The sequence below is a fragment of the Pelecanus crispus genome, chromosome 1 (assembly GCF_030463565.1).
Source record: "Pelecanus crispus isolate bPelCri1 chromosome 1, bPelCri1.pri, whole genome shotgun sequence".
NCBI lineage: Eukaryota > Metazoa > Chordata > Aves > Pelecaniformes > Pelecanidae > Pelecanus > Pelecanus crispus.
Window position 1 is genome coordinate 93744672 of NC_134643.1, and position 22826 is coordinate 93767497.

Consider the following 22826-nt stretch of genomic DNA (forward strand, 5'->3'; position numbering starts at 1 on the left):
GGCTGGGGAATAGACAACACGAAACAGTTTGATGAAAACAAGTACTGATGCATCAAGTACTCCCAGAAGACCAGCCTGGCGGCTCAGCCATGTTCAGAGAACATGTAATACAGTAGCTCCCAGGGCTGACAAATCCACAGTAAAACTGGACTTGCTGGTCAACTGGAAAGCAGCCAACTCTCTATTCCACTTTTCTTTGTAAATTCCCCAAATAAGCCATTTTCCACCTTCCTCTGGCTGCTGTTAATGCAGGCCGTGGCACTTTGACAGGTTCTCTGTTTTCTGTCAACAAGATCTCTTAATAATTTCCTTCTGAATAACTTTCAGAGCTTCTTTTTTATCATCAGTCATCTTGGACTTTTGTGCAAGCCCAGGGATTGCAGGTCTGCTCCTCACTGTCCTGTTCACTAATGACTTTGGCTTCACCACCTTTTCAGTTCATTTCTTATGGCAGGATATCCAGAAATACCTTCCTAAAATTAACAGGTAGGGACAGGGAAGCGTGAGGTATCCCATGCCAAATGTAATGAATGGTTTATACCCACACTACTCACAAAGAGTCTAGGAAGGAAATTATGCTTTAAAGATTTTTTGGCACATGATATAAAAAGTTTTACCAATATTTCTTCAGAAAAATATAAACAGGAAAGCAGCATAAGGCTCTCCCCAGAATGGGCTAATCAGCAAATACAATAGAAATATTAGTCAAGAGTCCCCAAAGGGAAGGGGGAAGGAAACCATCAAATCTTCCACGTCTCTGTGTGGTGATCCAGTGCTTAATGGTAGGAAATGAGAAGCGAATAAACAGGAAAAAGAGGAAGGAGCTGGCAGGGAAAGTGCGGTAGGGAAAGAACAGGTCACCCAGAGCAAGTACTCTGAGAGGCTCTGATAGACATCTTTAACAACAGGAACAGGAAAATTAGTTTGAAGAGGACTCCATTTCAAGTAAATCTTGGGTCAAATGAGGATAATTAACCATCTATCAACTCTTGTGAAATGCAGCAAAAGGAAAACATTATTGCTTAGTGTAATTTTGCTGACACATTTTCATTGTTTCATTTCTGTTTTTATTGCCCATCAGTGTTTATAAGTTAACATGTCCTTTTTTTCACCATTATGTTTCATCCAGTTACAAAACAAACTGACTAATCTGAGACAGGAGAGGGCCTCCCAATCCAATTCTTGCAGTGCTTTGCAGCCCAAAATGTTTCTTGAAGATATTCACAGTTGCATCAGCATACATGTCCATTGAGTTGCCTTCCACAATTTAGGACTTGATGGCATAGGGGCTTCCTCCACTGATTGGCAATAGCCAGGAAAGCAATATTATGGGGAGAGTAATCAAAACCGCAGCATGACTTTGTACTAATGCAGCTCCGGTTTCACAGGCCATTGAGTTAGCTTTCTTTTTTGCCATTTCTGCTTCTCTTTTTTTCTCTGAGTTTCACGGGCCTCTCATGACCCTTATGTCCAGCCCATTTCACTGTAAGGTCCAGAGGTTGCTGCTGCTGTGTGCTGATGACTCATGGATACATTACTTGGCAGTGATCTGTCCTGTGCTCCAATCTGATCAGCCTCAGGGCAGATGATCGGATCAGCTGGGGTGGAACCTCAGATTTCCTCTGCAATTGCCAGCCACGGCTTTTTGCACCATCTCTCTGCAGCAACAGAAGACACTGACGTTCTCTAGGTATCTCACCTTTTCTGCGCAAGGGCAATATTATGATTCTTCTCCCGTTTTCTTCCCACACCCACGCTTACCGTGTCATTTGCTATTCCTTCCACGAGCATGATTAAAAGAACCAGTCTTTCTTCTCTGCCACAATGTCTAATATCATTATCAAGTCATCTTGTCTCACAATTACTGCAACTTTTATCCTCTCTAACCTCCGTAGCAACCACTTCACTCGCTAATAGTTAATCCGAAGGAGGCTGCTAGAACATCTTCCTTTTTCGATCGGCTTCAAGGTTGTAAACACTTGATTGTGATCTAAAACCTTGATCTCATATTGCAACATAAAAGACCCAGAAATGTTTGAGTGTATCGCACAAGGAAGACGATGTCTTTGTCAAGCCATTATGCATCAGAGGGATGTTAACATCCGTTACACGTTAAGTATTTACATATCCGTAGGTTTAGATAATTTGCACTCAGCAGTCCTAAAAAAAACCTGACTGGTGATCTCCCTTGCTTGTTGATTTTTAATACAACTTAGAGAACGTAAAATCTGGAAGTCTCAAACAGTGTTCATGTCACGCTGGTATTCAAAAGGGCCAGCAGGATAGGACAGGTAAGATAGCCATGGTCCTAGGCAAACTAATGGAGAAGCTGGTACAAAGTTTAGTCATTAAGGGGCGAATGCAGCATGTTGTATGATCAGTGCTAGTCAACATGGTTTTATAGAAAAGAGCTTTCTTTAAAAAAAAAAAAAAAAATCTGATTTCATTCTTTGAGGAGCTTGCAAATCAGACTGATAAAAGCAATTGTGTAGATACCATCAAAGTCCAAGGAGCTTCATGCAGGGCTTCAGCGACATTCTGATTTCAAAGCCTGCCTTCTACAATATTTGTAATTCCCAGGTGAAGTGAATCAATACAGTCATCAGCCAATCTCCGTGGGCTTTCACGGGAAAGCCTGGCCACGTTGCACTATTTCTATTCAAGTTTCACTGATATCGCTCCTTGGCTGTTCAGCGAGTTCACTGGTGATGAGAAGGGAGAACTACAACGCCTGAAGGCAACAGGCAGACCAGCAAAGGGTCTGCAAAGACCACCTGCAAAGGCCAGTCAGAGGCCGCCTGCAGAGCAGGCTCCGTCAGGTGGTGAAGTTTTGAGCTGGAAGAACTGGAAACACAAAATCTACCCACGAAGGGGGCCGTTTCCCAGATGACCGGCTCGGAAAAGACAGGGGCTGTCAGAGGCTGCCAGCGGCTGGAGAGGCTCTTCAGTGCCTCGGCGAGGAGGACGAGGACAAAGCGAGCTGTTGGCTCCCCTCTGCCCACCTTTGCCCGTCCCGTCCCGGAGCAGGAGCCCCGGGGGAGGCGGCGGCGGTGCCCCCCGGCCGCCCCGGCACCGGCCGCCCCTCGCCGCGCCGCCTCTCAGAGGGGCGGCCGGCGGAGGGCGGCGCCGCTCCGCCTGAGGACACCCCCCCAACCCCCGTCGCCCCTAGCAACGGGGCAGCCCGCGCCCAACGGCCGGGGGCGGCACGAGGGGGCGGCGCGCGGCGGGCCGTTACGGCCGGCGGAGCGCCCCTACCGAGCGGCGCCGCGGCGGCCGGGCTGCCGGCATGGCGGCCGGGCCGCGCTGCCCGCTGTGCGCCCAGCCCTGGGTCTCGCCGCGGCTGTTGCCCTGCCTACACTCGCTGTGCGCGCCCTGCCTGCGGCGGCTCGGGCCGCTGGGGGAGCCGGGCCGGGCCGCCGGCCGCAGCGTCCTCTGCCCGGTGTGCGACGCCGAGGTGGCGCTGCCGGCCGGCGGCGTCGGCCAGCTCACCCCCGACTACCTGGCGCTGAGCCGCGGCGGGGCGGTGGCGGCGGCGGGGTGCGACCTCTGCGCCGACGGGGCGGCGGCGAGGCGCTGCCTGACCTGCGGGGCCGACCTCTGCCTCTTCTGCTGCCAGGCCCACAGGTGAGCGGGCGGCGAGGCCCGGCCGGGACGGGGCCGCCTCGCCACGGGGTGCGCGGGGCGGCCTTCCCCTGTCGGGCTGCTGGAGGGCAGCGTGAGGGCGGGCGGGTGGGTGGGTGCAGCAGGCAGGGACCCACGCAGAGCTAGCCACAAACGGTACACCTGCGTGTCTTCCAGTTCGTTCAATCCCTATCAGGTTTTCATCCTGCCCAGATGATGCTCTGGACTCGGGTGGGGACCGGCAAGCTGCTAGCGGTAGGGCGCTCAGCCCTGTTCAGGTGAGGCGTTAAGTCCAAAATCAGGCCAGCTTTTGCCCGTGGTGGTGTCGGCTTGCTGGTTTGCATCTCGGTTTAGCATTGCTGGGCGGGGAGACTGGGGAGTGCTCTGCGTGGATGTGGGTGTTGTCCCAAACAGAGATTATTTACCCAGTATGCAATAAGCCAGTCTTCACACACTGAGATGAGATAGTGTTTTATTCACAAAGTTGTGGAAGTTTGGATCCTAGGTGGCTTTCTGCAAAGGTCAGAGCTGACTGGCTTTACCCTAGCACACCGAATCAAGTCAGCATCTATTTATACACATTCGTTACCATATTTAATTCCCTAATACATATGCAGTGCTATGATTTGTTACAATCTCTTCGCCTATTATCTAAATTAGTGAGCATGTTCAGTTGTCCTTCAACTTGAGTCTGGGTGTAATTGTGGTAGGGCGCTCATGAGTTGGTGGTCAGGATCTCCCCCCTGCCAGAATTACCTTTCCCCTCATTTCCTTCTTGGCAGATCTCAAGCAGCTTCTCAGGGTTTACTGATCAAGTCAGTAATACATCACCCAGACTTCTGATCTCAGACAATCTGTTCACGAAACAAAAGCATAGTTAGGGTAGGACCTTACAATGGACATCTGTAGCAGCATCAGTTTTGGACAACAGTTCCCCCCCTTGAGACTTATTGAAGTTTAATTCTTTGACAAGTCTCACTTCCGTTTCTTATAACTAATACATGGGATTGAGATACTTGTCTAGTAATTAAGCCTTTTCCTTCTAATATCCCAAGTGCAATTCATTTAGAATGGGAAAGTGTTAATTTTAAGGGTCCTGTTTCTCTAAAGTCCATTGTTTCTGTTCCAGAGATGGTGTTTTCTTGACTCTTGTATAATGAATCCAGGAGTCCTCTCCGTCTACCTTTACTGCACTGTTAGTCTTGAGTAAGACCATATATGGTCCCTTGCACTTCTCCTTTAGTGGTTCATCTTTCCAAATTCAAAGGTATACTCGATCTCCTGGTTTGAAGAAGCGCACTGGAGTATCTAATGGAACTGGCGCTCTCGTCCTCAGATACCTGTGCAGCTAGGAGACAGTTCTAGCCATAGATAAAAGATAGTAAGTATTTTATTACCCGTTACATGCATTTGATCAGCTTTCCCAGTCAAATTTACTGAATAGGGCCTCCCATACAATATTTCAAAATATTACAATATTACTCCTCCTTTAGCTCAAGGAGTAATATGAACATGCATCAAAGCTATGGGTGGAATCTCTACCCACCTCAAATGTGTTTCCTGATATAGTTTTGCTATCTGTCTTTTTAATGTTTGGTTCATTCTTTCCACTTTCTCACTTGATTGAGGTCTCCATGGGGTATGTAAATCCCACTGTATGTGAAGATACTTTGCAACTTCTTACTATTTCTGCTATAAAATGGGGACCCCTATCCGAGGAGATACTTTCAGGAACCCCAAATCTTGGTATTATTTCTTTCAACAAGTTTTTAATCACTTCTCTAGCCTTGTTGGTACAGCACAGAAGGCTTCAGGCCACCCTGAAAAAGTATCCACCAAATGATACTTATATCCATTACTTTTAGGTAACTCAGAAAAATCAATTTGCCAATGTTCCCCAGGGAGGTATCCCCATTTTACCTCTCCAGGTGGAGACTTCTTTTCTATTTTAGGATTATTCTTGCAACAAATTTGGCACTGTTTATCAAGTCCTTCTGCATATCGTTGCATTCTGGGTCCAATTGCATACCTTTTAACACTTGAGACTAATGCATCTGCTCCCATGTGGGTGTCCCTAAGAGTTTGTTGCAATAACTCCCTCATGACTGGGGCCACGACTGTACCCTGTCCATTCGGTGTTACTGTTGTGGTTTAACCCCAGCCAGCAACTAAGCACCACGCAGCCGCTCACTCACTCCCCCTACCCCAATGGGATGAGGCAGAGAATTGGAAGAGTAGGAGTGAGAAAAACTCCTGGGTTGAGATAAGAACAGTTTAATAATTGAAATAAAGTAAAATAGTAGTAGTAATAATAACAACAGTATAATAATAATAGTAATAATAATATACAAAGCAAGTGATGCACAATGCAATTGCTCACCACCCACTGACTGATACCCAGACAGTTCCTGAGCAGTGATTGCTGCTCCCCGGCCAACCCCCCGCAGCTTATATACTGATCATGATGTCATATGGTATGGAATAGCCCTTTGGTCAGTTTGGATCAACTATCCTGCCTGTGCCCCCTCCCAGTTTCTTGTGCACCTGGCAGGGCATGGGAAGCTGAAACGTCCTTGACTAGCATAAGCAGTACTTAGCAACAACTAAAAACATCAGTGTGTTATCAGCATTATTCTCCTACCAAATCCAAAACACAGCACTACGCCAGCAACTAGGAAGAAAATTAACTCTATCTCAGCCGAAACCAGGACAGTTACCCATCATCCATCCTGTGTTTTATTGCAATTCAAAAGCTTATCCAGCTTTTCTTTCTCCTTTCAAAACAAAACTGCTGCCATCTGTAAACAGAATCCAGTCTGGACTTTCCAAAGGAGTGTCTTTTAGATCTGGTCTACTGGAATATACCTGTTCAATAGTCTGTAAACAATCATGGGTTAAGTTTTCATCACTAGAGATGGGCAACAATGTCACAGGATTCAAGGCTGTAGAAGTTTTTAGCATCACATCATCCTGTTCAATTAACACAGCCTGATATTGTACCATTCTGCTAGGGGATAACCAATTATGTCCTTTTTGCTCCAGAACAGTTAACACTGCGTGCGGGACAAACACAGTGATTCTTTGTCCCAGGGTTAGTTTACGGGCTTCTTGAATCAGTAATACTGCGGCAGCCACTGGTGGAAGACATGCAGGCCATCCTTTGCTGACCTCGTCCAACTGGTTAGAGAAGTAAGCAACTGGTCTCTTCTAGTGTTTGAGTTAAGATTCCCAAGGCTACGTGCATTCTTTTATACACATACAAAGTGAATGGTTTAGTCAAATTTGGTAATCCCAGGGCTGGCGCTTGCATCGAAGTCGTCTTGGTATCAAAACCCTTTTGACATTCAGGGGTCCACTGCAAGACTTCTGGCCCTTTCAAAGCCTCATACAATGGTTTTGTCATCAATCCAAAATTTGGTATCCAAAGTCTGCACCAGCCCACCATACCCAGATACCATCTTAATTCTCTTTTCAACTGGGGAAGGGCAATTCAACATCAGTCCCCAATTTCCTTTCCCCTTGAGAGATTTCAAATCCCAAATAAGTGACAGTCTTTAGCACTATTTGTGCTTTCTTTTCTGATGCCCGGTATCCAGCCAATCCCAAAAAAGTTTAATAAACTGATGGTCGCCATTTTACATTGTACCTCAGTATCTGTTCCCAAAAGTATGTTGTCCACATATTGCAAAAGAGTAACATAAGGATTCTTACCTTGCCATTGTTCTAATTCCTTGGCAAGTACATTACCAAACAAAGTAGGGCTGTTCTTGAATCCTTGTGGCAGTATAGTCCAGCTAAGTTGTGTCTTTTGTACCATTGTTGGACTTCCCCATTCAAAGGCAAATAACTTCTGGCTTTAAGTTTCCAATAGGATACAAAAGAAAGCATCCTTTAACTCTAACACAGTAAAATATGTGTTAGTTTCTGAGACGGAGGGTAACAGAGGATTAGGTACCACTGATGCACATCAAGTGCAATTTGATTAATTGCTCTTAAGTCTTGAACTAACCAATATTCTTGTGATCGAGGTTTTTTTTACCGGTAATATTGTAGTATTATACTCCGATTGGCATTCTCGCAAAAGTCCATATAGCAAGAAATTGTCTATCAATGGTTCTAGTTCCAATCTTGCTTCCAGTTTCATGGGATACTGTTTGCTTCTTACCGGCTTAGCGTTGGGTTTTAGTTCCACTTTTATCGGTGTGGCTGCTTTTGTCCTTCCCTGTATCTTGGTGGCCCATACCATAGGAGTGACAGCATCTAAAATTTCTTCTGGTACTTTAAGGTCTCACCCATTGTCGTTCTGTAATAGACATAACTAAGCTTTCCAGGCATTATTTTTTCAAATGTTTACTTGAACTGTATTTTTGGAAAAGGTTATTTGTGCCCCTAACTTCTTCAATAAATCTCGACCTAAGAGAGGTACCGGACATTCAGGCATGTACAGAAATTCATGTGTTAAAATTTGATCTCCAATTTTGCATTCCATTGGCCGTAGGAAGCGCCTCACCTCCCACTTTCCCGTGACCCCAATAACAGGCATAGAAAATTTACTTAAAGGTGCCTTACAACTGTTCACTACAGAGTAAGTGGCTCCTGTATCAACTAAAAATTCTATAATCTCATTCCCCAGCTGAACTGAAACCAGGGGATCTGCTGGAGAAATTGTTAAATTCAACCCCTGTTCCCCTTCGTTCAGAGTCATAAGTCCCCGTCATTAACAAATCTGCCTCTGGCACTTTACTCCCCTTTGCTGGTGATTGTACTCCCTTCTTTTGTTTTGGGACATTAATTTTTTCCAGTATCCTTCTTCTGTACAATATGCGTGTTGATTTATCCCAATGAGGCTATCGCTTAAAGGCTGGGGTGCATATCCTCGGCCCCTTCCTCTTCTTTCCATTCTTCTACAGCCCCTTCTTCCCTCTCTTTGGGAGGCACTTACTATTGCAGCAGCTAACAAGCTAGCTTGCATGTTTCTATCTTTTTGTTTTTCTGTTTTTCTCTTTTTTCCACTTATACACCTTATAAGCAATACTTATTAGCTGTGCACTAGTCATATCCTCCACACCATCCGCATTCTGTAACTTTTTCTGAATATCTGCTGCTGATTGCCCAATAAACAACATATTAAACATCATTCTATTACTATCCTCCTCAGGATTCAAGTCCGTCCATCTCTTTATTTTTCCTATGACACCCTCTTCCAATATCACAAGCAGAGCAACATCTTTGCCTATGTTTTTTCTGTACACTTTCAGCTAAAAAAAGAATACTATCCACATCATCTATTAGTTTACATTTCTTTCTAGTGTCATGATCATTTTGCAACGTGAAAAACAGATCAACATATGGAACTTCATCCCACTTATCCATCCTCCGACAAAACAACATTAATTACAAAATAGTATTATAATTCAATGTTCCATTTCCAGGCCATTTTTCTCCATCCTCTAACTTATACATTGGCCACCACTGACTACAATACTTTTTCAATTTTTCTTTAGTCAGTGGATCCCCACCAAATTTTCCCCAAGTATCAGATACAAATACCACCAGAATGCCAGAATTCAGATTGCTCCTCTATCAGACTTTCCCCTTTTTTCACAATATCTCGATTTAGCGTTGCACCTTTGTGTTGCTTACCGCCCAGCAAGGAGATGAGCTGACGAAAGCTGATGAGGCCCTGAAAAACTATTCAGTGTACGCTGGAGTCCAGTTGGTCCAGTACTCCCTGCTGGCTGCAGCAAGTCAATCCAGGCAAGGCTTTTTTCACCACGGTCCCAGCTAGGTCACCAAAACTGACGAGATATTATTAGCTTTGTGGAAAGCCACCCAGCACCCAAACTTGCGCAACTTTGTGAATAAACAATATCTCATCTCAGTGTGTGAAGATTGGTTTATTGCACACCAGGTAAACGAGCCCTGTTTAGGACAACATGGGCAGAGGACTAGCGGGACGAGACCCTTGCGTGTTGTGCTGTCGCACTTTGGAGAAGGCACATCTCACAGGGGAAAATGGGGAAGTTAAGCTGCTGGTGGTCTGCCTTTCCCCACTTCCAGAAACATTTACTTGTGTGCACTTGCAAAGGCACCCTTAGGTGAAGTGAAAGGAGATAAGTGGAAGTCCTGACACTAGCCTGCCTACTGTGGTTGCTACCTCCTGGTGATCACCCCATGTGCTTACCTGTTAACTGTTGTGTCCATGTATCTTGTGTGCATTTTCAGCATTTCTGTGAGGCTGGGAGCCTACAGCAGTAATGCTATTGCTCCGCAGTGTGCCTGATGTTGCAGGGTTTAGTTCTGTTGGAATACGGGAAAACTGAAGAATTGACAGCAGAGGAGAGCTGTGTACCTCAGAGAGGGTCATGTCAATAAGGCAGGAAGAAGAGGTGACTGCAACAGAGGTAGAAGCTGAAGAGGAGGCGGCTGCAGTGGCCTGTGAGCAGGACAGAGGACAGGTAGCACTATGAAAGAAAAGTGATAGGGAGTCGAATGTGGCCTTCTGAAGCAAGGAGGTGACAGGTGGGGTCAGAAAAACACCCAGTAACACTAGCCAGGGAGGCCTCTTAGCCTGGGTTAATCAGCTCAGCCTGTTCCCTCCACGTTTGCTGCTCCTTTCCACTTGATTAGCAAATTCTTTCCCTAGAAAGAACTGAGGTATATTCCTCACTGCCTGCCCCCCTGTTGATACCGGTGCCTGTGGTAAACTGGCTTAGGCTCTTAGTTACCTTTCCACTCGGGGCTGTAATTTTCAGCATACCATTCTGATTAGCTAATGCCTCATACCCCATGCAAGCTGCTGAAGAGTGATAAACTGGGACCTTGAATAGCAGCCTCTGCACTGACAGAAATAACTGCAGATGGTACAAAGCAGTAGAAAATTTGTCCTGATGACCCACTTCCTACCTAATTTACTGACATAATTGCTCACCCCACTAGCATCTGCAGACTTGCACCTGATTTAGTTGAGGGCAGAGCAGAACAAGGGCCAAGGAAAACCATTTTGAAATTATTTCCTGGTGTGTAGGGAAGATTTCTAAGGATCTGAGTGCCACTGTTGTGTTCCTTGGAATAAGTGAGAGAGGTCTTAGGTTGAAGTCAGAGAAGTGTGAATTTGAAGTGTATTATGCAATTAATGCTAGAAGGCTTTGAAAATATGCTGGACCCAAGGGAGATTAGTGGGCAGTGAATGGAGTAGTGTAAGGGCCATGCCCTGCCCTGTGATGAGGTTGCTTTGTGTTGCCAGAGCAACTCTACAGAGCTTAGTCCTTGGAGTATTTCTTTGCTTATGGCTTGGAGTTCCCATCGCAGCTGCCAAAAGTCATTAGTGCAGGAGACAAACTAGCTCCTGGTGTCCAAAATAGCATAAAATGGAAATATTTTAGTGCTGCCCTGTGACATGGTGGATGGCTGAGTCCTAACAGGTTGTTTGTGTGCCATCCTTGGTCTCATCTGAGCAGGACCTAACCTGGGCGCCAGAAGGAAATTTGAGTTTGACTTTTGGAATATTAAATGTTTTACCACAGACTGTCTTCTGGCAGTGGCCTGAACTAGATTTTCCCTTAAGGGATATTAGGGCTTATTTGCCTCAGCAAATTTAAAGCTGGTGAAAATCATTGGGCTGATGGCTGAGGAGCCTGGTACCTCCTGTTCCTCTCCAGAAGTGACTGTTGGTGAGCAATACTGTTTTGAGACACCTCCTGCCAGCTCTCACTTTGCAAGGCTCACCGCCCTCCTGCTGCCTTTGTCGCAGTGGGCTCTGGGGGTAATTGCAACTATCCCACTTCTGTCAGGCTCCATGAAGGTGCTGCTGGCCTGTTTCCTGGTGTGTGTGTGTCCATGGTGGAGCACATGATTCTTGTGCTGACAGCCTGCAGGGAGCCTGAGAGCAGCCTCTAATGAGCTGCTTGCAGATGCTGTCCTCTTTTGTGTAGAGTCTTGTCCTCAGGAGACCATAAGTCCTCAGGACACCACTCACATGCAGAGTGAATTCAGTGGAGACAGGAGGGAGTGGTGCACACCGTGACTTGCAGTCTGTACAGACTGGCATTCACAAGGGGTCTCAGATGTTTACATTTCATATCCAACGTGCATGAAGTGACGTGTGGTTGCTCCCTTCTAGGAGACAGAAGAAGACGGCCTCTCATGCTGTGACGGAGCTCGAGAACACCAAGGATTCCAGCCAGGCCGGGAAGCCTCTCTTCTGCCCTTCCCATCCTACAGAGGAACTAAGGCTGTTCTGCGAGCAGTGTGACCAGCCTGTGTGCCGGGATTGCGTTGTAGACAGGCACCGGCAGCACCCCTATGACTTCACCAGCAACATCATCCACAGGCATGGGGATGCCCTGCGGGAGCTGATGAAAAGCACCCAACAGCACATGGATACCCTAGAGGATGTGCTGGGCCAGATTGACGACATGGGTGGTGCCGTCCGCAGTCGCGCAGAGGCTGTGGCCACAGAGATCTGTCTGTTTGCCAGTGGGTATGTGAAAGCGATTGAAGAGCACCGGGACCGGCTGCTGAAGCAGCTGGAGGGCTTGAAGGTGCAGAAGGAAAACCTGCTGCACTTGCAGAAGGCCCAGCTGCAGCAGCTGCTGCTGGACATGAGGACAGGCGTGGAGTTCACGGAGCGCTTGCTGACGGGCGGCTCGGACCTGGAGATCCTCATGACCAAAGGGGTGGTGGCAAGTCGGCTGGCAAAGCTGAACAGTGCTGCTTACAACACTCACCCCGGCGTGGATGATGGGATCCAGTTCTCTCCCCAGGAGAGGGCAGGGCAGTGTTGCGGCTATGAAGTTTTTGGGGCCATTCTCAATAAAGTGGTTGATCCAGCCAGATGTACTCTGCATGGGGAAGGTAATGGGGTGCTGTACAACAGCTGAATGGAAACGCGCTGCTCCCTGAAGTCACCTTCTCTGTACCCACGTAGTGTGCAGCTTAGGGCTGTTGGCTCCCTGCTGTCCAGGCACTGCCTAGGGCCAGAGGGGTATGGCAGCGTAAGAGCCCTGTCAGAGGTTGCATTGCTTGCTGAGGGCCTATGGGAGCCGTGCTGGGAAGGGAGATGGAGAGCTATCCCCAGCCAGATGTGACAGCGTACTGGAGCTGCCCTCTGCAACATCACTGACCTCAGCACGGGGTGAAGTGTGAGGAGAGCAACCCGTAGGCCAAAGACCACAGCTTACTCAGGGGATGGTGCCTGCAGTGGCAGGATGCGATGCTTTCTGGTGGCCCCAGCTGTTCTGCAGCATGGGCCCAGACAGATCCCCTCTGTGGCTGAGCAAGTTCCCCTTGCAGTTTCTGCTGACATTGCCATGGGAATAACTGGCATAGATGGTTTTGTGGATATTTGCTTATTAAGGACTTGGACTAGGGCCAGCAAACAGATAATGTTCAGACCAGCCCACTGAGCACAGCCACCTCTGGTCAGTAATGGCCTGCACAGGGCAGATGAGACAGACCCAGGGCTCATTCAATCCTTTCCATGCCAAACTGTAAGTGCTAAAGTCTCTGGGGCTCCAAGCTTCACAGTGTGCTGTTCCTTCTCCCTCCTGCTTGCATGGTGAGGCCTTCTGGGAAGATGCCAGCTGGGCTCAGGGCGGCAGGCGGGAAGACCACCCTGGTCCATACAGACCTCCAGGCTAAGCCTGCCCAACATCTCCCAGCACCTATGGCTGTCCACCCTTTCTTGGTCCTCAGTGATATCTTTACTTTTCCCTGTGGGTGGAAGGAGCTGTACACCCACCCCAGCAGCAGAGTCCTGGCTGCGATCTGATGGGACTGCAGCACTGCAAAGTAGGTGGGAGGTGGCAATCATGGCCAATGTGAATCCTTTCTGGTCCTGTTTCTCTGCCCTACAGATCTCCACAGTGCCCGTCAGAATGAGCTGACTGGCTTTACCCTGCTCTGCAATGACACCATGGGGCAGCGGATGGGGCGAGGAGGAGAGGCTGTGCGGGTCACCATCACCCACAAGGACAAGAGGGACTGGTGGGTATTTCACCCAAGAACTCCCTGGCCACTGGGTTTGCCTTTCTGCCTCCCTTACCCTGGTTCCCTCTTTCTTTGGGCAGGTGGGGGGACATGCTTCAGCATGTGGGTCAGACTCTGTAGGGGAAAAGGCCCTACTGCTCTTCCCACCAGTGTAGCAGTACTTCCTACTGGTTGTATTTGGCTGTATGGAGCTTGACAGTGTTGGCTCAGATTTGTATTGACTCTTTGAGGGATTTGGGACTTCTTAAAGGATTCAGTTCTCAGTGGGCATTACATAGTGTCAGAGTGAGCTGTTGCTCCTTCCCATCCCTACCAGTAGACACCCAGGGCTCCTGCTTTTGTTAACACCTAATGAGTGTAAAACATAGCAACCCCAGAATGACCGTCCCAAGTCAGACAGACAGTCCGCCAAGCCCAGGAGCCTCTGACAGTGCCCAGTTCGTGTTCTTGGAGAAAGAATCTGTGTTGGGACTTCATCGTGCTTTCTCATGTAGTTGCAAAGTTGAGCACTTTAACAGGTTTGGGGGTTTTCTAGCAAAAGCAGGGAAGACCACACTTGATCTCCTAAGTGTTTCCACAATGAAAATGATCAACCAGAAAAAATTATTTTGTAACTGTTTCCCCAGTGCACTTGTTACTATAAAGCAGACAGGCACAAATGCAGAACCAACTGGGGGTCAGTTCTTAAGAAAAACATCTGTTCTGTTTTATAGTACATACAATGTCGCTGGAGGAATATGCCAGTGTAACTTGTTCCAGGATCTGCTGTTGGTGGGATGACCTGATGAAAAAAGGGACAGGATGCTAAAACCCCTTGCTATGGGGAAGAGTTGACGCGGCATACAGAAACAGTGCTGGCTGCACAGATGCTTATCAGTAGAGCATCATTGTTCAAGAATATTGTTCCAACGTATCTTCCTTCCTTAGGTGCACATGCGACATAGGAAGGTGTGCACATGAGGATTATGTGGATTTTGCTTGGTGGGGTAGAGGTCGCTGTGGCCACATTAACTCAATTTCTTGTTCTTGTGTGTATGCAGTTGCTACATCCGTTGCTGAAAGCTGTCTGGCTTTGGGTTGAGGCACAGCAGCTACAGAAGAGCGTGAAGTATCACCACACAGTTCATGGCAGGAAATGATGTAGGCAGCTGTATTTATGTGAAGTGGTGGGGGGTGGGGAATACAGCCTGCAAATGTGGAAGATTATAAACTGTTATGTCGTGGGGCACAGGAGACTAATTAGTGGGAATTAGGAAGAACACCTTCCTCTATGCAGAGCTGCCTGATAATTGCCTGTAGAAAGCTCTTTCCATCTTTCTGTGAAGCAGGCAATCAGTCCCTAAGTAACTAGCTGATGCTTTCTCCCTGGCACTCTATCCACCAGGGTTCCTTGTGAAACCCAGTGAGCTTCACTTTGGAAAGGTAGAGTTCACCAGCAGGGACCTAGAACTCCTCAGAGCACTGAAGAGAAGAGTTGGGATCAGTGTGTTTGGGACAGTGGTTGAAGTGAGTCAAACCTGCCCTGTTTATGTCCTGTCTTATTCCTGGGCTATTCTGGAGGTAACTGCTCTCTGAAGCTGTGAATTTGCCCCATTTCTGAGGGCTCTTATCTGATGGGATAATCTGACCTGCAAGTGTGCAGTGTCTGTCATCTTCTGCTCTTTCAGTGCTCAGGGTTGCTACAAATCCTTGCAGTGCAGCTAGCTTTGTGTGTGACTTCCTTTGTATGGCTATTGCAGCTCCCAGCAGCAGGTGTGTGTGAAAGCTACTCAGTGCTTGAGCATTGCTCATGCATCCTGTTAAGCTTGCTTGAGACCCACAGCTGCTGAACAAGGTTGAGGATAAGGAACCGACCACAAATCTAGGCCAAACAGTGGTTCACATGTAGAACAATTTTCTGCCAGTCACTGTCCTCTTGGACTTCTCTCTATTCGTAGTGCAGTCAAGCCAACAGCCTGTGATAACGGTGATGGGACCTACCATATTTCCTACAGCCCTGAGGAGCCAGGCTTGTATGCTGTCTGCGTCTATGTGAAAGGGCAGCATGTACAGGTAGTGTTTCTTGTTTCTCTTGCGCTGCTGCCTCTTTACCTGCTTTTCTAAGCATTTAAATCTTTCTAAGGATTATCTATACCACTTAGCAGTTTAAGACTGGGCTTAGTGATCTGTGACTAACAGGATCACCTGGTTGGTTTTTGAAAATGTAGACACAACATCTGATAGCATCCACTGCAGCAGTCTCTCTGCTTGCTTGTCCTCCGCAGGGCTCTCCATTCACTCTGATGGTGAAAAACAAGTTCCGTGAGCACCAAGGCGTGTTTCACTGCTGCACATTCTGTTCAAGCGGAGGGCAGAAAGCTGCTCGCTGTGCCTGTGGGGGGACCATGCCAGGTGAGTGCTCAGCTTTCCCCATGCTGCTGGTGTCAGAAAGGTTTGTTGCATTTGGTCCTGCCTAGCGTAGATAGTTGTGAGTAGACACTCCAGCCCAACTCCTGCATTGCACATGCACCAGGCCTGTGATAACCTGTGTGTACATATCTTCTGGTAGGATGGGACTGCAGCAGTGAGAAATACAGCAGGACATGCTAAGGGTCTTTGCAGTACACCCTTGTCCTGGTTTTGGCTGGGATAGAGTTAATTTTCTTCCTAGTAGCTGGCATAGTGCTGTGTTTTGGATTTAGTAGGAGAAGAATGCTGATAACACACTGATGTTTCAGTTGTTGCTAAGTACTGCTTATGCTAGTCAAGGACTTTTCCGCTTCCCAGGCTCTGCCAGGTGCACAAGAAACTGGGAGGGGGCACAGGCAGGATAGTTGATCCAAACTGACCAAAGGGCTATTCCATACCATATGACGTCATGCTCAGTATATAAACTGGGGGAGGTTGGCCGGGGAGCAGCGATCGCTGCTTGGGAACTGTCTAGGTATCAGTCAGCAGGTGGTGAGCAATTACATTGTACATCACTTGCTTTGTATATTATTATTATTATTATCACTATTATATTGTTATTATTATCATTACTATTTTACTTTATTTCAATTATTAAATTGTTCTTCTCTCAACCCAGGAGTGTTTCTCACTCTTACTCCTCCAATTCTCTTCCCCATCCCATTGAGGCAGGGGGAGTGAGCGAGTGGCTGTGTGGTGCTTAGTTGCTGGCTGGGGCTAAACCACGACAACCCCATAGACAGAGACCTAAGCCAACTCTGCAGATCGGGCAGGGCAGCTCTGTCTTTCAGCCCTTCTCAGTGAGGCTAAGCAGCACTGCATCTGTACTGTTCCTGTTCCAGTGCTGGCAGGTTGGGAGCTTCCAGGCTGCGTCACATGGTGTCCAATGCTGTCCTATGGAGAAGCCTCACTCCTCATTTAAGATGAGAGTTGTCTTACTAGTTTAATTCCAGCCAGCTTATCTGTCCTTGACCTGCATGCATCATTGTGTGTTTTGCATATTTTAGCATAGAACCAGCCTCTTCCTTTTTCTGTGCTTGATCTGTATCTAGCTCTGCCCATAGCCACCAGTGGCTGGCACGGGGTTCTGCAGGCCTGTGTCTTGCATTACTCAACAGGAAAGGGGACGGAAATCTTCAGCTTTCCCCAACGGTTGAAACGGGGAGGTCCCCCTTGGTTGTTCTCCTTTCTTTATGGAGCCCTGGCAATTTTGGCCTTGAATAAGCTGTGTTCTCATCAGCACGTGCCTCCCCGTCTCAGGCAAGTCCTGGGGCTGAAGCACTCTCTGAAAGCCTCTGACCCACTGGAATTTTCTGGCCCACTTTTGGTTTGGCTGATGGTGCCTCTTCTCTTGCAGGTGGGTACCAAGGCTGTGGCCATGGACACAAAGGTCACCCTGGCTGCCCCCACTGGTCGTGCTGTGGACAAGTGAAGGAGAGCTCAGAGTGTTTGGGTGGGCCACCCAGTGACACCTCGCAGAGGAGTTTGCTCAGGACAGTAGCGCTCTGAGCTACTGAGTACTCTGAGGTGAGGCCCTGAGAGCCCAGGGCGCTGCTGCTGGCTGCTGCGTGAGCACAAACCACAAGGATCCCCGCAATCACTGCATGGCCTCGCTGCCAGAAAACAACTTCGTGATGGGTGTGAACTGAGAAAGAGGAATGAGGGAAAATAAAATTGTGCCTTATATTCCACCCGGGGCTGTGTATGCAAAGTTGTTTTGTGCCTGAACAGGAGCAAACACTGGGCATTGTACTGGTGCCTGCACTTTCAAGAACTCGAGGCCTGTGGGGTCAGGCTCTAAGGGGAAATTAAGTTTGAGCAGTTACCTCACAGGAGGGTCAGGATGCATCTCATTCTGCAGGATCGACAATCTCTGCTGTTCTTCTTGAAGAGGCCCAAGCTGCTTGTTGGGGCGCATTCCAAAGGGTTTGTGTTCATGCCTTGGAAAGGCTTGGCAGCCTGAATATGGCTTCTGCCTCTGCATCAGATATGTGGCTGGATTCTGGCCTTGGATGTGTGCATAGAGCACAGTCATACTCCTGGGGGCTGCTGTTGTGTTTGCAACTCATATTTTCTCCAAGTGAGCGGTAGTCTCATTACACCCTCCCTGCAAAGTAAGAGTAAGATGGGTTAGTAATATATCTGAAGGAAAGCCAAGGAAAACCCATGGCGCTGACAGGAACAGAAATTAGAATGCCATTCACCCAGTCTGTATATTTTCCATGGAGGTGGTGTGGGACATAGCACTGCTGGGTGTGATATAGGAGCCAGGAGAGCACCCAGTTCACCAAAGAAAGATCTGGGGACAGTCTGAGCATTGGTAGGAGCCATAGGTGCAGGTTTGCAGGTGTCCTGAACTGGGGCAACTAGGGAAGAAGGAGACGGAATACAGCAAATACCTGGATTTGGCTTGTGCAGTCTTGGCAAGGCTCTGTTTTTAGAATTATAGAATCATAGAATCGTTTAGGTTGGAAAAGACCTTTAAGATCATCCAGTCCAACCATTAACCTAACATTACCAAGTCCACACTAAACCAATCAAGGGTAGACTAGACTAAACCATGTCCCAAAGTGCCACGTCTACCCATTTTTTGAATGCTTCCAGGGATGGTGACTCCATCACCTCTCTGGGCAGCCTGTTCCAATGCTTGACTACCCTTTCTGTGAACAAATTTTTCCTAATACCCAATCTAAACCTCCCCTGGTGCAGCCTGAGCCCATTTCCTCTCGTCCTATCGCTAGCTACTTGGGAGAAGAGGCTGACACCCACCTCACTACAACCTCCTTTCAGGTAGTTGTAGAGAGCGATAAGGTCTCCCCTCAGCCTCCCCTTCTCCAGACTAAACAATCCCAGTTCCCTCAGCTGCTCCTCATAAGGCCTGTGCTCCAGACCCTTCACCAGCTTTGTTGCCCTTCTCTGAACATGCTCCAGCACCTCAATGTCTTTCTTGTAGTGAGGGGCCCAAAACTGGACACAGTATTCCAGGTGCGGCCTCACCAGCGCCGAGTACAGGGAAACAATCACCTCCCTGCTCCTGCTGGCCACACTATTCCTGATACAAGCCAGGATGCCGTTGGCATTCGTGGCCACCTGGGCACACTGCTGGCTCATGTTCAGCTGGCTGTCGACCGACACCCCCAGGTCCTTTTCCACCAGGCAGCTTTCCAGCCACTCTCCCCAGGCCTGTAGTGTTGCATGGGGTTGTTGTGACCAAAGTGCAGGACCCGGTACTTGGCCTTGTTAAACCTCATACAGTTGGCCTTGGCTCATCGGTCCAGCCTGTCCAGGTCCCTCTGCAGGGCCATCCTACCCTCGAGCAGATCGACACTCCCACCCAGTTTGGTGTCATCTGTGAACTTACTAAGGGTGCACTCAATCCCCTCATCTAGATCATTGATAAAGATATTGAACAAGACTGGCCCCAAAACTGAGCCCTGGGGAACACTGCTCGTGACCAGCGCCAGCTGGACTTAATTCCATTCACCACTACTCTCTGGGCTTGGCCACCCAATCAATTTTTTACCCAGCGAAGAGTACGCCTGTCCAAGCCATGAGCTGCCAGCTTCCCAAGGAGAATGCTGTGGGAGATGGTGTCAAAGGCTTTGCTGAAGACCAGGTAGATGACATCCACAGCCTTTCCTTCATCCACCAGGCGGGTCACCTTGTCATAGAAGGAGATCAGGTTGGTCAAGCAGAAGGAGAGCTTGTCCCATTTTCCACAGGGGAGGCGGGCATGTATCTTTTGGGCTTGTACATGCGCTGCCAACCCATAGTTGTGGTAATGGCATCTATGATGAGGAGGAAGAAGCACTTTCCTGGAAGTGCAACTGCTGACCTGCTGATTGCTGCCTGCCGCTTGCTGGGGTGAAGCAGACACCCCAGATACCTTCCTGAACAAAACACATTCGTGTCATTGAGACTGGGAACGCTACTGCCCTGGGGGTAACCTTGCTAGTAGGTGTGTGTTGCCAGGGGCTCGTAATACTGCCTGGGGAGCTGGGGTGGGGACAAAGGTCTGACTGTTGGTCATTTGGGGAGAGGAATGCTGCTCCAGTGTCAACAGTAAGGACTGGTTCTTGCTTTTTGGCTGATGACAGCTGGCTTGTAAATAGTAGAAACCTGTGCTGGCTGTTTGCTTGCTCAGACCTAGAAGATTCTCATTTGCTGTTCGTGCCTCTTACAAAGCCAGTTTTGGAACCTCTTCTTCCCAGCAAAGGAGATAGATATCCTTATGCAAATGCTGTTTATAGCTTTCCATTAATCATCCAGAAAGGGCTGTCAAACAAACAGGGGAAGGTTAGGCAGTTTAAATCTCCAAGTTAGGCAATTTAAGTCTCCAAGTTGCTGACTCTGAAATTTCAAAGTGAAAGTTTAATTTGAGTTAACCTTTAATGGAACAAACAGCAACTCATTCTTGTCCTTGGTATGTGCTCAGTACAGAATGTGGTGTAAAATGAAATGCCCCATTTTCTGTGTCTTTCTATTTCTTGCCCCCTAGCCCCTACTTGTGCTCTGTTTTTAATCGGAGCTTCCATGCTGTGTTGCAGAGGGAACACATAAGGACAGCGCTACTTTCTAGGCACATAATTTCTGTCTAAAAACATCTTAGTCCTCTCAGACAGAGGAATGTGTTTTCTCTTTGTGTTAGGCATCCCTTACACACCCTGTCGCTGACATTTTCCAAGAAGCTGCTTGTGAGAATTACACCAGCGAACATATAAACCTTCAGGGAACTGCAGTCAGCTTGGGCTGAGCTCTGTATTTGACATGGGGAGAGCAGTTTTCAGACAGCATGGGGTACTAATCCTGCCAGGGTCAGGCCTTGTATTGATTTTTTTTTTTTTCCTGGTAGACTTGAAGGCTCAGTCCCAGGCATGAGGATAGCTTGAAGAATCATGTGCAGAAGAGACATTTAATGACCTTAGTCACTTTGTGGGGGTTAGGTGTGAGCGTCCACCCATTATTTGCAAGCAGACTTCGCCTTCAGTGTTCATTACTCAGAATGCTTTGCCAAATGAATATATCCTACTGATCTGCTGGAGTCTCACACTGGTCCCCAACAGCCATTCCCAGGAATGGCTTCCAGTGCTCTGTTGGTAATCAGCCTTGTCAGGTGGTGAATCAGGAGGTGTAGTTAGTCTGCTGGGCTACATGGTGTTATTTCTGACCAGCTGGTCCTTGAGATAACAAAGGTGTTTTCAAGGAAGACATAGATGCAGTGCTGACAGAATGGCACTGGAAAATATGCATGTTTTTCCCAGGACAAAAGCCCTTGCTGATAAAATTGCCTGTTTCCAAACTTTGTGGGGGGAAGAAAATAACTGGTGATAAACATGACTAGGGGCTTTGGGAAGGAAGAGAAGGAGGACTTACTCCGTGGATAGGGAAAACAGAGCATAGCTGGAAGGAAAAGCACAGCAAGAACAAGAGACTGTGGAAGACCTGGAAGAGGACCCGCAGCCTGGAGGGCTCCACATAGGATGCCTCTAGGGTCAGGTATCGTGCTAGGGTATCTCTCCCGTCTCAGAGGAGGCAAACCACACTGGCGACACGGCTGCGCTTGTAGCTCTGTGCATGAGTGTCCAATTTGTCCCCAGAAGATCGCAGAAGCAGTGCAGAAGCTGGCATGTGGGATCAGATCCTGCTGTCACATTTGGTTGGATTTTGCCAATAGTTTCAAAAATATTAAGAGCCGGGCAGACCATGTGGTCACAGATCCTTGATTTCTTTGGGAAACATCCTGAATACCTCTTGGGTTTTTTTCAGTACAAACATACGGAGAGGAGTAGGCTCCAGCATGAGAGCTGCTCAGAAATTAATGTGGTGTTGTCCTGGTGAATGGGACTTGCCCTTGTCCTGCCAGGGCTGCCTATGCCTGAGAAACAGACCTGTTTTTCCAATGTGGAAGTAACCCAATCATTGACTGTGTGGTGAGGTGTGCTGCGGCTGCAACCCGGAGTTAACTGGTGCACTGCACCAAAGGCAGCTGTAAATCAGGTGTCACTGAGGGCAACAGGATATTTCTTAATGTGCATTTCCCATCAGGCCACTATGGCCTAGAGCTATTCTTAGCATCTAGTAATGCTCTGCTAAATTACAAGTAGTTTAGTAATCAGTAGAATACTACAAAATAAATCAGATTTCTTTTTTTCAGATTAAAAAGGGTGATTCCATGCTAAAGCAGAAGGGAAGTGAAAACAATATAAAGTCTGCTTTATAAGTTTAAACTGTTGCAACAACCAAAGAGCAACAGGGATTCTCAGGTGAAAGATTTCCACTCCTCAGTTTCATTCAGAGGCTGTAGGATGAAGGATGTGCTTTCAGTAACAGCCAAGACCGGAGCATTAGAAGTAGGTCCTGTTCGTACCTCTGCCACAGACCTTGCACAGGGTGTTCAGGTAGTTCCTCTACCTGGAGAACAATTAGCTTTGCAGTCAAGCATTCGCATTGAAGTAGCACATGAATGGCTGAGTAAACCCAACGACTAGTCACTCTTGAAAGCAGAAGGCCCCACCCTGACTCCTCTGTCCTCGCTGCAGGCCATGTGGTCCTGCCGCATCAGCAGGATCACTAGGTGTGACTCTCCTCTGACCACCTGGGGAGCCAATTCAACTCCCTAATCTGGCAGGAAACCATTTGCTTTCTAACTTTACTTTGTTTCATAACAGGTGAGTGGGCTTAGTGGAGGTTCAGATCTGTGCTTTCCTCAGTGCAAGGTGGTGTGATGTGGGAGGAGGTTCAACACAAGCTGTGACATGTAACTTCAT

At 47.9% G+C, this 22826-nt stretch overlaps 1 protein-coding gene across 1 annotated transcript; it reads left to right on the forward strand.

Annotated features, from left to right (window-relative positions):
• Positions 1-3286: 3286 nt before the first annotated feature.
• Positions 3287-17568, forward strand: TRIM45 (tripartite motif containing 45). The gene is made up of 6 exons (XM_075725958.1): positions 3287-3624; positions 11744-12477; positions 13479-13608; positions 15549-15663; positions 15876-16002; positions 17417-17568. Exons 1-6 carry the CDS (start codon positions 3287-3289, stop codon positions 17566-17568), a joined length of 1596 nt encoding a protein of 531 aa, XP_075582073.1.
• The last annotated feature ends 5258 nt before the right edge of the window (positions 17569-22826 follow it).